Source organism: Leucopleurus acutus (genome assembly GCF_964270905.1).
Source record: "Leucopleurus acutus genome assembly, chromosome: 16".
In the NCBI taxonomy this organism is placed as follows: domain Eukaryota; kingdom Metazoa; phylum Chordata; class Mammalia; order Artiodactyla; family Delphinidae; genus Leucopleurus; species Leucopleurus acutus.
In genome coordinates, this window is record NC_139158.1 from 70,619,545 (window position 1) to 70,635,810 (window position 16,266).

At 46.1% G+C, this 16,266-nt stretch overlaps 1 protein-coding gene across 1 annotated transcript in view; it reads right to left on the reverse strand.

Moving 5' to 3' along the window:
- PTPRT (protein tyrosine phosphatase receptor type T) overlaps window positions 1–16,266 on the reverse strand; it is a gene marked incomplete at both ends in the record, with an annotated part of 1,082,998 nt that overhangs the window by 668,983 nt on the left and 397,749 nt on the right. Inside the window, 2 exon segments of the mRNA XM_082857741.1 lie at window positions 4,456–4,571; window positions 14,239–14,320. Coding sequence (XP_082713867.1) covers window positions 4,456–4,571; window positions 14,239–14,320 — 198 coding nt within the window.

A 16,266-nucleotide genomic window follows, 5' to 3' on the forward strand; every position in this document is an offset into this window, starting at 1 on the left:
GAGCTGCCCAGTTCGGGTGTGTTCCCTGTAACAACGCCTGTGATTTGTCTAAACACATATGCTGCCCTACCGAGATCTGTGCAGAGGCTTTGGACACATGGCCTCATTGCTGAGACTCTTCGAATGCTATTCATTGTACAGACTTCCAACGGAGTGAATCCTTTGTAGGGAGACCTGGAAGTCAGCCTTGGGGTGGGGCTGACAGGGTCTGCCCCGGAGCCCCTGAGGAGTGCATGGATCCCGCAGCAATCTTCCATAAAGACCAGGTGACACACAAAAATATTTCTAAACCTCCACCTTAATGAACAGTATCTCTTGGTGGCGATGAGGTGGGGCAGCCTGAGGGTAACGCTACCCGTATTCTCAACAGGGGCCACTGCTGCCGCTTCTGTCGGAATACCTACCCCTAATTCTATGCCCTGTGAAGGCTCCTACCATCCTTAGAATATTCTGTGCCTAGGAAAAAGTGGTCACTTTTCTCCTTTTAACAGCATTTTTTCTGTTAATATTAATTACCTATATTCATTTTAGCATATTTGGATGAAACAGAAAAGAGTAAAGATAAAGAAAAAGCATACATAATCTACCATCGCAATCAATTATTAAGTGTCTTGATATGTGTTTTATAGTGTTATATGTGTATGTTTATAGAGGTATGTATATATTTGTGTAAATATGTGTGTATACATATGGTTGGGTTTTGATATAAAATTAATATATTGGGCATACTGTTTTATAACTTGCTATTTTCACGTAAATATATACTGTGAAAATGGCATTAAATAGACTTCTATAACCTGATATTTAATGGCCCCATTTACTTAATCAGTCCCCTCTTGCTGGGCATTTAGGTCGTTTTCAGTTTTTCATCCTGTTGAACACACTTGCATATACATTTTTTCCCTGTCTCTGGTTATTTTCTTAGGTGTATTCCCAAAAGTAAAATTACTTGCCGGAAGAATATGTACGTTTAAAAGTGTTAGCTAGCTACTGACAAATTACCTTCCAGAAAAGATGTACCATGTACATTTTCACAGTGCTACGCCGATAATTTGTCACTACAGTTCCACCTACTTGTACCCTGAATATTGCTTTTTTTTTTTTTCCTTTTTCCAAAAGGGCTCCCCAGACTGTAGGCTGCTTTTCTTACTAGTTATTCCAGTCAGGAGGCACACCAACTACTCGCTTGAACAAAATGCTTGAAGAATCACAAGTCTGGATTCCTCAGGACAAGTTATGAACGAGGCCCTTCCACCGGAGGCCACGGCAGTACATGCTTCACCTCAAGAAGAAATCATCCCAGAACGAGATGAGCTTGTTTTATAACTTTTACTGGCCTTTATCCGCCTTTTCCCTAAAAGACTACAATTGTTCTAGGCTTAGGTATACACATTTCTGCATAGGTCCTGTCTGTTGATTTTCATGCAAAACTTGCACTACAATTCCATGACAGCTGGCAGTAGCAGACAGAGTCTTCTAGAAAGCACATTAAGTCTTCAGGAGGGTGCAAAACAGGGGTACGGGTAGTCTTCCTTTTTAACTTATTAATTTATGATCTGAAAGCACTTAAGGACAAGCAGGCTGTAGATCCCTGCTCTATAAAAAGAAGGTAAGCATTCTCTACAACAGGCAACAGGGATTTATCCCCAACTACGCGTCCACCAACTTTTCCCTAACCACTGCCAGGGAGAAGGGCCACTGACATACTATTCTGAGAATAAAGTCACCGCTTTTATTTCCCTGACCTAAAACTGCTGGATAAAAAAGTTTCCACATTTGGTGACTTAGGGAATAGTCAGCTTATCTTGGAAGCGACAGCAAGAAATAGCATTGTTGAAAGGCACACCTGCTCTAGGTGTCCTGGGGACTCTTGGCCACAATGTGTCTGTTTCACTGACTTCGGAAATTCTCAGGCTGAGGCGCCCCAGCCTGTTACATGGAACACAACTTTGGCAAGTCTGCAGGCAGTTCCTCTAGGCGCTGGAATAAATCCAAAGCAATATCTCATGAGAAATCCGCCGCTGCCTTAGCCCGTCCATCTCAGATCAGGGCTGCAATTGTCTCTTGGGTGGCAGGTATCATGACTGGCGTCTCATATCTTACAGAAAGATGCTGACCTACTTCCAACTACACTGTTGAATATAAGCCTGGACTTAACTGGCCAAGCGGGCATTTTCCCAGAGAGCATAGCGTAAGCCATCTACCTCCCAATGTTTCCTGAAATATGCATGAGGGAGATAACATTTCTGGTGGTTTCCTTGAAGAAACATAGTTATTGAATCTATTCACTCTCCAGATACACGTGAGGTATCCCAGGACGGTGATGGGAGAGAGCTGGGGACCTCTGCCGTATCACACTGCCCACCCCACCTCCCTCCCCCCCCACCCCCGCCGCCAACTTGTTTTTACCCAGAGCATCACCACGGGAAACAAGCCTATGAAACTCACTTGTGTGCCCTCAGTAAGACTGTGGTGCAAAATGCTGTCCCTACCTCACAGACTGTTTTCTCTTTGAGGACTCCTGGGAACAATTCCTGCCTGGCCTCTGTGTGAACGACAGAATTTTCTGGAGCCACTGGTTTGTGTTCATCTCAGGGACATCACTGTGAACTGTGTATCTGACAAGCTTCCCTTATTCTGTCTGTGGCCATGGTGCTGTGGGCTCTGCCTCTGACCCACCAGGAAGCAGCAGATGTACAGAAATGCAGTTTTTAGCACATGACCAGCTTCGACGTGTTATTTTCCTCCTATTTTGTGTTGCCTCACTTAATTTATGCTATCCTGGCATGCTGTATGTCCCACTGTAAGCCATCTGAAAAACGTTCTGGAAATAAGATTGGGTTTACACTGAAAAGTAGATAAATATATAAGATGTGGAAGAGTTCTAAACCATGTGTTTCTATTTCCTTCAAAACTTCAATTACATTCTGCTTTAACATCCTTCCACTGACAGACTCAAGGTTTAGAGCACGCAACTCAGAACTGTAGCAATAACGTTCATAAGATCATTGGAAGACCCAAATAAAGATGCTGAATGTACTGTGACTGTCTCTTCTCATTCTTGTGACCCAACTGAGGCAATGCCATTGATATGACAAAGCTTCTTGGGATCCTGATGCACTTTAATACTAATTATAATGAATAAATAGCATTACGTAATACTTGAGTGACATGTGGAAGTTTCCTGTGCGCTCTTGTGGTCTGCAGGCAGACCCGGGAAGCGGCAGGAGCAGGTGTTATTATTTACTGCTATCTTCATTCTACTGCTGTGCTAAGAAGCAAGAAAAGAAGCTCCTAGATGTGCTCTCTCGGCCCAGGGACTTTCCAATTGCAGGAAATGGGCTCAAATGCAGGAAGAGAAGTGATACTATGAACTCCCATCAAAGTGTGCTGGGCATGGGTTAAGGACCAACATCCAAACTCTGTGAGTCAGAAGAGATGATAGAGAACTTTAAGTATATGAAGTTGGAGGTCACAGGAGTCAGCTTCTTTCAAGCAATATTCCTGATTCCTTGAACTGGAGGTGATGTCTCTCTAGAGCTGTGCTCTCCAGTAAGACTCTCCGCAATGTCAGAAATGTTCTCTATCTGCATTTGTCCAACATGGTAGCCACAAGATACATGTGGCTATTGTGCATTTGAAATGTGGCTAGTGCAACTGGGCATCTGAGTGCTGAACTGTATTTATTTTAACTAAGTTAAATAGTCATACTAAGTTTAACAATGTTACAAGGTACAGGATCAACATAGGAAAGTTGATTGTATTTCTGTATACTAGTAATGAAAAATCAGAAATTGAGGGGTTTTTTTCAATGTATTTTAGAGTAGCATCAAAAATAGGAGATACTTAGAGATAAGACTGACTAAAGATATACAAGACTGAACAATGAAAGTTATAAAAACCTGCTGAGTGAAATTACTACAGATCTTAATAAGTAAAGAAATATACCACGTTCACGATGAGAGAACTCATTATTGTTAAGCTGTCAGTTTTCCCCAAAGGGATCTATAGATTCAACGCAATCAACCCCCATCAAAATCCAACAGGCCTTTTTTTTTTTTTTTGAATTAGAAATTGACAAAAAAGCCATATGGAAACGCAAATGGACCCAGAACCTAAAATATCCAGTTTGCCTTAGTCCTGGGATTCTGGGCTTAAAGGACAAAGTTTGTTGGAAAGAAGTCTGGAAAGCTCAGAGTTGCAAATTCTAGTTCTGGCACTTTTATGTTTCTGACCTCAGTTTCTCCATCTGTAAAATGGGGAATACTGATGCCTACATAACAGAATTAGAGTTAAGATTTAACAAGATCATGGAGGCAGAGTATCATCCAAGGAGCAGAGGTACATAAAAAATACCCCTTCCCCTTCCCCCACCAAGCCCTTTATCACAGCACACACTTTCTTCCCTTCCCAAGGGGTGGGCAGGTATGAGCAGGAGGCCCCTCCCATCCTTACCTGGAGCCAAAGTTTGTCATGCTGAGACCACTTTCCACCAGCAATGCACTGAAAGGTGGCATTCTGCCCCACGTTCACCTCGACATTTTGGAGCCGCAGAAAATGAGGTGCTTTTCCTAAGAGAGAAGCCAAAAAGTATATGAGGACAGAATTCAACAGCCTGACCATGGCCCTGTCGGCGGGTGGGAGCTCAGGATGGGCACTGGGCAGGGGGGAATTTGTGCTTAGGAGATGGTCTGGCTCGGTGAAAAGCTACCGTTGATTGATCACTTCCTATGATCCAGTTACTGTGCTAAGACATTTACATGCATCATCTCACTTAAACCTCACAAAACCCCACAAGGTGGGCAGTAACTCCATTTCACCAATCAGAAAATTAATGCTCTGAAGGGTTACACAGTTTGTCATGGTCAGACAGCCAGAAACTGGGGAAGGCAAGACACGAATCCATGTCTCTGAGAGCCTCAAAATCCATATTATTGCCATGTCTGCAAAAGGAAGTTGGAGGGGTGGGGGTGGGGGTCACCCCAGAAGATAGCTCCCTGTAGACCTGGGTGAGCAGAAAGAAGAAAACTGAAGTGAAGCACCTCTGGGCCTGAGACTTGCACACCTGGCCTTGGTGATGATGCGGATCATGAAGGGGGCAAAGAGGGGAGGACGGAGAACAGGTGGAGGAGAACACTAGCAGTGAGCACTGAGTGAATGAAGGTTACGTGACTGGTGTCACGGCAGTGTCTACCCATAGTAACTCACTTAACCCAACGCAGTCGGTGGTGGTAATATCTCTATTTTACAGTGAGTGACGCAAGGCACCGAGAATTCAAGACACGTTCAGAGTCTGCGCTCTTCACTCTAAGCTATGATATCTAGGGATGGGATGCAGGTGGGACATTTACGCCGGGGACCTGGCGTAACAGGAGAAAGGACTTTCAAATGAAACTCATGGTGTCCGTGGGTAATCAGTTTTAGAATTAAACATATGTTTTATGTTGGGTAACTTGGGTTCATCTCCTTTCTTGTTTGTGGAGAGAGGTCCTTGCCTAGGTGAGCTCTCCAAAGACGAGTGGATTGATAATCTATGTCTAGAAGAATGCGTTTCTTCATCAAGGTACAAAAGTGCCAACGATCCCTATCACGTCAACCAAATCAGTGATGAACCAGGCGTCAAATACCCCTGGGATGCGATCAAACCGACAGTTATTAAGAGGATCAGGAGGTTCAACGAGGGCCTTTGGCCATCTTTTCAGAGGGAGTCAAATATCCAGACAGACAGGTAATAATAACATCATTTATTGAAAGTTCCTCCAATGCCAGGCACTGTGAAAAATGCTTTACATGTTTTATTGAAGTTAACTTCATAATATTCCCTAAAGCAGACACTAGTATTATTTCTCTTTTAGAGAAGCAGAAACCAAGGCTCACCAAGTTTAATTTGTCCAACACTACACAGCATTAATGACAGGAACAGAATTCAGTCCAGGTCCATTTCAGCCCCAAACTCAGCATTTAACCAGCACACTCTCTTGCCTCATGGACAACGGGGAGGTCAACGGTGTCACCTGGAGCCCAGGGTCCGAGGAAAGGGCTCACGGGCAAGGCTGTGCTGACCCTCCAGACGCTTGTCATTGCTCTGGAATATTCTACCACAAGAGATTCCTTTCCTTGGCACTCGTCCCCACGGCCTTCGCACTTTGAACTGTCTGCTCTACCAAACTGTGTCCCCACCTGCAATGCTCAGCAAAAGCCCAGGACCTTGGCACGATCAGGTAGACTCGCTGTGCAAACACATACAGCTTCTGCTCAGGTTTTTAAACAAAGTGACAACAGCTCAGAGTCCCCCTCAGGCCACCTCCAGGGCCCCACGACTAGATGGCGTCAAGAGTCCAAGGCCCAGGGAGGTCCTCTCATGGTGGGCTTCTCAGAGTTGAAGATTCGTGCATCTAGTCGACCTGACAAACGTCATGCTGCTTTTTTATTTTTTTATTGTTTTTTCATTTTTTTTACTGTGAGGCACCATACAAGGAGTCCAGGACAGCCAATGCTCAGAAAGTCCGAACTCCTCCACACAGTTCAGCACAAACTTTTTAATTTACTTTTATTTTTGCTGCGTTGGGTCTTCGTTTCTGTGCGAGGGCTTTCTGTGGTTGTGGCAAGTGGGGGCCACCCTTCATCGCGGTGCGCGGGCCTCTCACTATTGCGGCCTCTCTTGTTGCGGAGCACAGGCTCCAGACGCGCAGGCTCAGTAGCTGTGGCTCACGGGCCTAGTTGCTCCGCGGCATGTGGGATCCTCCCAGACCAGGGCTCGAACCCGTGTCCCCTGCATTAGCAGGCAGACTCTCAACTGCTGCGCCACCAGGGAAGCCCCATGCTGCTTTGATTGTCTGAAATTTTTTCCTTTTTGCTCTCCTGTATAATTCTGTAAAGTTATTTTTGGAACTAGCAGTTCAAGTCCATTTTTAAGTGGGAATAGAGTAAACCTTGTAAGCCCCTTTATTCTACCTGTTTGAAGCGGGAAGGAACACCTACTCCCTGGTAGGAGGGGCTACAGAATCTTAGTTCCAACGTTGGGAGGCTTTGTGTTGGGTTTTTACAAAAGAATATCTCCCCTCACCCTTGGGGACCCTGGGCAAATGGTTCAACCTCTGGGACTTGTGCAACTAGAAATGAATTGTCTCTGGATCAATGTCCCCTGCTTGCTTCTCTCTTTTTTTTTTTTTTGACCACACCATGCGCAGCTTGTGAGATCTTAGTTCTCCAAGCGGGCATTGAACCCAGGCCCTCGGCAGTGAGAGCAGGGAGTCCTAACCACTGGACCACCAGGGAATTCCCTTTCCTGCTTGCTTCTGACGCCTTTCTAGCAGACCTCTTGCCTTGATTCTTTCATCTGCAATCCCTCTTCCTCCCTTCCTTCTAGGTACAGTGGTAGAGAATTCAGAGGTTTAATGGCCCCTGGTGTTAATAATTCTGGTGAAACACTGAGGGTTTACAGAGAGCAGAGATGTTGAAAGCACACACCTTCAGGAGCCAGACAGTTATGTAAAGGAACAAAGTGGTTCAGCTGTAAAACAAACAAAAACAAAACTGCCACCTCCTTGCCCCCTTATTCATTTTCCTACCTTTCATAGAGACTTGGGTAAAATAAAGATTTCTCTGTATCAGAAAAGCAACATCACAAGCACACTAATAACTGGTATCTGACACCAGCCTCAGCAATGAGGAGGCAATAAGGAGTGGTGGGGACTTAGGGGAACTGGATAAAGACCCCATGCCCCATACGCAGGGGGCAGCTAGCAGTTCCCTAAATCCAGCAGACAGAGGCCATGCGACAGTGTTGTGCTCAGGGTAGCCAATCATCCGATTTCTCAGGGCAAGTAAGAAATCCAGCCTTAGGTGAAAGCCCTCATTCTAAAATCTTGACTGAATTTATTAAAACACTATGCAGACTTAACAAAACACGACTGCAGGCATGCTCTTCTAGTTGGCTGTCTCCGTTACATAGCTCTCATGGAACAATTTCCACTGGCCAGTCTTGCCTGGTCTGAACCCATAAAACCAGGGATGTCCCCACCCCTCTAGGCGTCATGCTGTTGTATCATGTGCACACTAGCCCTAGATCGCGGTCCTCAACACGGTGACCCTTCCGGACCACCGCCCTCCTGCTTAGCACCCTCTCCACATGCCCTTACTCTTTGAGCCCTGGCTTCATCTCCAGCTCATGACAGATCTCTTTCTCTCTCTCTGGGGGACCCTCCTTATGTTGGGGACCTGTTTGGTACACTTCTCTGAGCTGGCCTCCCCAATCCTCCTCCCATCCCCCCACCCCCACCCCAGTCCACTCCCAGCTGCGATTTGCACCCAGCATCTACAGCTCCGGGAAAGCAATCATCCCACCTGCTTCAACTCACCAACCTTCGGCCAAGCACAGACGACCTTGGGGCCCAGACCAGCCACCAGCTCGGGGTTTTAAGCATCCCACACTCACTCCCCGCTGAGACCCAGCGCCCCCAAAATGGGACCCTGCGGAATGGGGTTAACAGAAAACTGGCTGTGCGTTTGGGGCAAAAAGCCTTGATGTTGGTGACATTTACACTCCTGCAGATGTCAGTACAGCATCTGAAGACGTATTATTGTGCCCTTTATCTCGCTCTTTAAACCTGACAGTGCTCAGTAGGCAGCCACACAATTGCGGAGAAAGTGCACTACATACATCATAAACGTGCTGCAGACCGTGGGCTCAGTGACATGGCCCCACAAGGTTGTGATGGGGAAAAAAAAGAAGTTTAAACAATTGTAAAAGTCAACCTAGGAGCTAGAAACTTTGAAACTGAGTGGAAAATCGTGCTGACATTTATCGTCCACAGTTATAACCGTAGTGGCCCTGCTAATGGCTGACACGGAGACACGGCAGCAGAGGGTAACTATGGCTAAAATATTTGCAGAATAACACAAAAATGTTAAATGGGCCATAAAATATAGATGAGAGGTCTCAGTCTGTAGGAGAAAATAATTTCCGTTGAGTATCACACTTATCTTCCGGTCACTGTTTTAGAAGCTGACAGGCAACTGTTTAAAGTCATAACTTCAGCTCAAATCGATCGAGAACACAACAGCAAATCATGCACTAAGCCCCCTGGAACTCTTGGAATACTTAGTGGAATCGCTTATTGATAAACTCTGACCATACCTTAATTTTTAAAAAATGTTTTAGGGAACTGGAATGGAGAGTTACAAGCCTGAGGACCTAAAGAGGAGGCATTCTTTTAATAGTGTTAAGTTTTTAACAAGCTGTGAGTGAAGTCATAAACGCATTAAGGCTGGGGTTGGGGGAAAAGCACTGTCAGGCCAAAGGACAGTTCAGAAGCTACTAGCAGGCTGCGTGACTCGCGAGCCCACGAGCAGCCTCCAGGACCCACGCATAGTGGGAACCATGAAAGGTCACACACACCTCCTCCCCAGAATCACACCACCCAGGTGATGAAGCCAGAAACCTAGCAGGGCACCATTTCTGATGCCTCTGGCTCCTACTCTAATCCCATCACTTAGGACCAGTGGGCTCTACCTCCTAAATTCATCTCTAATCTGTCCACTACCTCTCTCCATCTCTAAGCTCTATGTTTCTTCATGGTCTGCTTACCATCTGTGATGGGTTGAACTGTATCCCCCCGAAATTCACAGGTTGCAGCCCTAATGCTCAACAGCTCAGATTGTGACTGTATTTGATGACTGAGACTTTAAAGGGGTGATTATGTTAAAATGAGGCTGTTAGGGCAGGCTCTAACCCAATCTGACTGATGTCCTTATAAGAAAATTGGGACACACAAAGACCATGTGAGGACAAAGTGAGAAGGGGGCCGTCTGCAAACAAAGGAGGGAGCCCACGGACAAAACCAAACCTGCCACCTTCACCTTGGACTTGGGGCCTCCAGGACTGCGAGAAAATAAAACCCTGCTTAAGCCACCCAGTCTGTGTATTTTGTTATGGCAGTCCTAGCTGACTAATATACCATCTGTTATAGACCAGATAATGACCTGATTGTTTTATTTTCAGTCTCTTTCACATCACTGGAAGCCCATGAGGGCAAAGAATGAATCTGTCCTTACTCACTTCCATGAACCCAGACTAGCGTCTGGCATGGAGCATATATGCTCAGTAAACACGTCGGATGGTGAATCAATGTCTCTCTACTACCTGGTCCAGGATATCATCATCTCTTACATGACTCTAGAACTTTCTTTGTCATAGTTCTCCTGACTTCTTCTCTATTCTCCCTTCAACCCCTCTTCCACATAACAGCCAAAGTAATCTTTTAACAATTAAATGAGATCATATCAATCCCCAGCATAAACCCCTCCAGTGGTGCCTCCCTACACTTAGATTGAAATCTAACCAGTCATGGGGCTGCCCTGGTGGCGCAGTGGTTGAGAATCCGCCTGCCAATGCATGGGACACGGGTTCGAGCCCTGGTCTGGGAAGATCCCACATGCCGCGGAGCAACTACGCCCGTGCGCCACAACTACTGAGCCTGTGCTCTAGAGTCCGCAAGCCACAACTACTGAGCCCATGTGCCACAACTACTGAAGCCCACGCACCTAGAGCCCATGCTCCATGACAAGAGAAGCCACTGTAATGAGAAGCCCGTGCACCGCAACAAAGAGTAGACCCTGCTCGCCACAACTAGAGAAAGCCCACACACAGCAATGAAGACCCAATGCAGGAAAAAATAAAATTAATTAATTAAAAAAAATCTAACCACTCACAATCTAAAATATGACACAAATGAACGTATCTACAAAACAGAAAGAGACTCACAGACATAGAGAACAGACTTGTGGTTGCCAAGGGGGAGGGGCACGGGGAGGGATGGATTGGAGTCTGGGGTTAGCAGATGCAAACTATTGTATACAGAATGTATAAACAACAAGGTCCTAGTATATAGCACAGGGAACCATATTCAATATCCAGTGATAAACCGTAATGGAAAAGAATATATATATATTAAAAAAATGAAAGTTTGTTGCACAGCAGAAATTAACACAACATTGTATATCAACTATACTTCAATTAAAAAATAATAAATTACACAGTTTGATAAGTTAAAAAAAAAAACTAACCACTCACAATGATGTCCAGGGCCCTGCTTCCCTTTCACTCAGAAACACTTTCCCCCATGTTCCCCACGCTCAGGATACTCCGGCAGCATCAAGCGGATCCCACCGGGGCCTCTGCACTTGCCCTCTCCTCTGCCTAGAATGCCCCCTCCCCAGCCCTTCACACAGTGAACTCCTTCTACGACTCAGATCTCAGCTCAGACCACATCTTCAAAGATATCTCCCTGAGGGCTTCCCTGGTGGCGCAGTGGTTGAGAGTCCGCCTGCTGATGCAGGGGACGCGGGTTTGTGCCCCAGTCCGGGAAGATCCCACGTGCCGCGGGCGGCTGGGCCCGTGAGCCATGGCCGCTGAGCCTGCGCGTCCGGAGCCTGTGCTCCGCAACGGGAGAGGCCACAACAGGGAGAGGCCCGCGCACCGCCCCCCCACCACCAAAAAAAAAAAAAAAAAGATATCTCCCTGACCACTTTATCCAGGAAGCCCCTCCACATCCGTCCCTCACATTTACTATATTCACAACACATCGCTATCTGAAATTATATTAGTGACTTACTTAATATTAGTTACTTACTTAATGTCCTTCCTCGCTCTGTCCTTCTGCTAAGTATACAACATGGGAACAAAGACCTACCTATCTTGGTCACTTAAGTATCCTCTGTGTCCAGCAGAAGTTCCCGACACATAACTGATGCTCAATAATTGACTCGTTGAAAGAAAGAATGAATAAAAACCCTGGCTGGATATGGACTGAGCATGGGGCCTTGGGGAAGGGCCTTTGCTAAGCCCTGGTCAACCCCACATGACTCACGAGCTATGGATAGAACTCAGGGGACTACAGGCACCACCAGTATTTGCACAGAGAGTTAAATGGAATTTTCCAATTCCAGCCACTTCCACAGAGTTGCACGTTTTGATTTCTAGGAAGTTTTAAGCTGAAGCCTCCTAAGCATCTGAGTTGAACTCAGATGAAGCACATTACACAAGAACACGGCCAGGGTCACGTCTTCCTGAGTTATGTCCCGTGGCCCCTTTGCTGGGTAACTTGCTCTCAGCAATTCCATAACCACGTAATGCACACTCCTCAGCAGGAGGAGTATCACGCTCTCAGAAGAATCCAAAATCCAGAAGCAGCTTCAACGGGAGGAGGATTCCAAGAGGGGCCACGAGACTTCAGGCACGGAAAGGCATTCAGATGCCCTCCAGAGAACCCTCGCCCATGGAGATTTCTCTGAGAGAAGGAAGCATGGGGCTGCGATGGCAAACCACGGACAATGGGTAGAGTTGAGGCAGAGTTGAGGCTGAGACAAGAGACAGATGTCAGGCTGGGTGTCACGGTGGAGGTAAAAATTCCCAGTAGAGGACAGGATTCTGGGATCCCAGGAGAGAGAACCAGGCCAGACTCTTTTAGGAAGAAAGCCCTAGTGCAAGCATCCAGCACAGGGTAAGCAGCACGCATGCAGCTGGATGCGGCTCTGAGGATGCAATGTGTGCAGGACCTGGGGATTGCTGAAATCCTGTTTCAGAGAGACTGCCTCAACACTGATGGCTGTGCAAGGCTGAGTGTGTGAGGTTAAGTGGATCACAGGTAGACCAGACATCTCCCGACATGGTCTGAGGTCAACAATCATTCTCCAAGGGGCAGCAGATGCTGATTCCCAGGAGTCAAGGGAGGGGAAGACTTAATCCTGGTAAGAGGGACTCATGTGTATACCCAGTACATAAACCCTGCATAGCTGGGGGATTTCTGGGACCCTCTTCACATAAAGTCTGTTTCAGCAGAGACATTTGCTGGGCATAACTGAAGGGACAGATCCACCTGAGAAAATCCCAAAGACTCAGGAAGTAACCCAGAGGGTAGGAACCTTAGGCCAGAGTAATGGAGAAGCTAATAGGATCTCAGCATTTCTGAGATGCTGGTTGATTCCTGGGGAGGAGGTTTCCCTTACACAGACACCAAACGCAGTTATCCAAAATACTGTCTTGCCAACACCCCTTGGAACTCCTCCCAAATTCCTCCAGAGAAGGTGCTCTAAGACAATGGGTCAAACAATGTCACTGTAGTGCCAGGGGAGGGAAGTGATGTTTGGGGCTCTGATGAATTCACTGTAGCAGAAGTTGAAAGAATCATTCCAATTAAAGCAGCACAGAAATGTGTTGGGGCAGAAATGAGAAGAGACTCAAAATGGGAGGCATGAAAGGCATAAAAGCACAGGACATATTATATCTCTTATGGGAGGCATGAAAGGCATAAAAGCACAGGACATATTATATCTCTTGAGGGAGCAGCAAACTGCACCAGAGCCCATAGCATGACTCATGGCTCTAATGAAGAAGTGGAGACAACCCTGCTACGAGTTAGTTACCCAATGGAGCCAAGAAACTAATAGGAACTTCCGATCTGCAGACACTAACAAACTAATGGGGCGGGAGACTTAACCAGCCCTCCTATGGGGCTGCCATAATCCCCAGGCAGATCCCTTTGATTACAATCCCCCACCAAATGTCTCTGGATATGACGCCATCTCAACTACCTGCACCCAGGACTTGTCCCCTCTGAGATTTAGCGAACCTGGGAAGCACATCTCCTTGCTCAGACACATTCAAATATCTTAGACTAAATACACAAAGAGAGAAAACTTCCAGGGGAAATTGGCTGGGCTTGGAGGAGTGGAATGCCTTTGAGAACTCTCGACACTGTACCCTAAGTACTAACCACTGTGAGAAATCTCTCCCTATGCCTACACGGAGTTGATGAGGGTATTTAAAATTACTTTTAAAGAATTAATAGCTTCGGGGTACTTTTCCCTGTGAGTGAACAGTGTGCTAATTTGCTCAATGTTTTGGTGGTGTTCTTTTTCTGAGACAATTGCACAGGATTCTATCAAAAGCCCTCTAATTCTTCCACTTCAGTGGTCTGAATCCCGCTAACAAACAATCAGGACTTTAGACTCCCTTAATAGACAGATTCAAACAAAGATGTTTTGCCGCTCTCTGCAAAGTCCTGGAGGTGCTGCCTACAGGCAGCAAAATTATGGATTTATTCAGGACTGATTGCATTGAGTATGTAAGAGAGTGAGAGATGTTTGTGAGCTGAATGAATAGGGGGGGACTGCAGCCTCCAAGCTACCCAGTCTGGCATGGAGCCAGGCTGTGTTAGGATGAGGGGAGAGACTTACTGCACGGATGGGCAAGGACCCGGACCTCGTCCACAGCGATGTAGCCAGGATGACCCTTCAGAGAGACGGATTCAAATATCACCTGCAACACACAAGGCAGGAGTCAATTTTGCAGAACTGGTTGTAGGAATTCATCACAGCTGCCCAGCCCCCAAACAATTTATGTTTCAGCTTCCCACTAGAGCTACCAAAAGACGTCTTATATTAGGCTAGGATGCTACCCCGGCAATTGACGTGGATTTTCAAAATAAGGTAAAAAGACCACATTCCGGTGACTAGCAAAAGAATAACCAGCCACATGGAACATTTCTAACGGTTTTCACAACTAACACTGGGATGCAGGGAAAACAACCCAAGTGTGGCCTGGAAACCCCGATCTGCACCTTTTTCATTGTTGTTTCAGGGGAAGCACAAAGAAGAATGACTTCTGAATATCTCAACTTTCTTACGAAGGATGAGGGAGAAGCCACCATAAGCCAAGGAGGGTTTACCTTAATTTAATTCCACATCTCCAAGGAATACAGTCCATCTGAATTACCTGATAACACCTCTTGAAAATAAGCCCCAGGCACCACTGTTGGTATCCGGGAATCCAAGGGCAACAAGTTCTTTGAATCCTCCATTCTGACTCCCACTCAAACTGCTGATTTCAGTAAACAGCTTTCCTTGTCACCCACCATCCACCTTCACAAAGGAGATGTGACTATCTGTGTGGACAGCATGACCAATGCCCTTGACCTCCCTAATTCCAATGGCCTCGTCTTCCAATCAGCTTCAGCCACATGCTCACACTTGTCCTTCTCCACTCCACAAACTGGAATTTTCAGTGTATTTTGGCACAGACTGCTACCACGCACTCCTCTCCCAACTCACCCCTCTTAAACCTGCTTCTGCAGTGCATATGGCACCCTAGATCTCAACTTTTCTAGAGACTGTATGCTGCATGGACCTCCCTGTATTCTCAACAAACCCAGGGTTCCCCCACTCTGTTGACTCATCACCCATACCACTCTCACCAAAAGCCCCAGTTCCTCATTTCAGTGTCGGCAAGTCTATTGCAAAAGTGCCTTCTCCACTCCTATACCCCACACAAATGTTCCCCTTTCAACCTCACCTACCCAATCCCTGCAAGATACACACATCACACCTTTAAGAGGCAAGAGGACTACAGAGGGGCTGACTTCTAACTTCCTACTCATCAACCTAATCTTCAGGGGTCAGATGACTACACACCAACCACTGCCCCCTCTCTGCAAGGCACACCCCAGCGCCCTTGACCTCTACCTTTGCTGCATTTTCCAGCTTCTTGGTTCTCTCTCTCTCTAACTTATATCTCCGAATCCTCCCTTTTATTCCTGACTCTGACAAACATAAACGCTTGGATTTTCTCTTACTCTTTACAAGCTACCCTCTGGCAGCAGTTGTATTTATAGTCCAATTGTGTTTCAGTCACATTTAAAATTCTCAATAGTTTTAATTACACTCACTCTACACTCCCCTACTTCCCAGTGCAAAACTTCAACCCCTGTCACCTGGACTTTGTCCTCAGCAGTTCCCCCAACACTTATTGCATGGCAGACACCAGTAATCTTACTAGTGCTCTTACTGCTTAAATCCAATACACATATTTCAATCTTTATCTTACTTTAAGAAGGAAAATAGTATAGGGCTTGGGATCTGGGTCAGAATGCCTGGGCTCTAGTCCTGGTTGTTCCACCTTGTATGTGTACACCTTGAGCAAGTTACCTTACTGCTCTGTGCCTCGGTTTCCTCATCTGTAATTATAGTGTCTACCTCACTGGGTAATGATTCAGGTGAAAGGAGTTAATACACCACTTAGAACTATATGTGGCACATGGTAGGTTCTCAGCAAATGATTGCTATACTTATTCTTCATACTTGACCATTTTCCTACAATTACTGATGTTCATAGCTTCTCCCTCTCTGGGTGTCTCTTCTATTTCGGGTCAGGCGACACTTTACTCTCATGGTTCTTCTCATCAATCTGTGTCTATTCTACCATTGGTT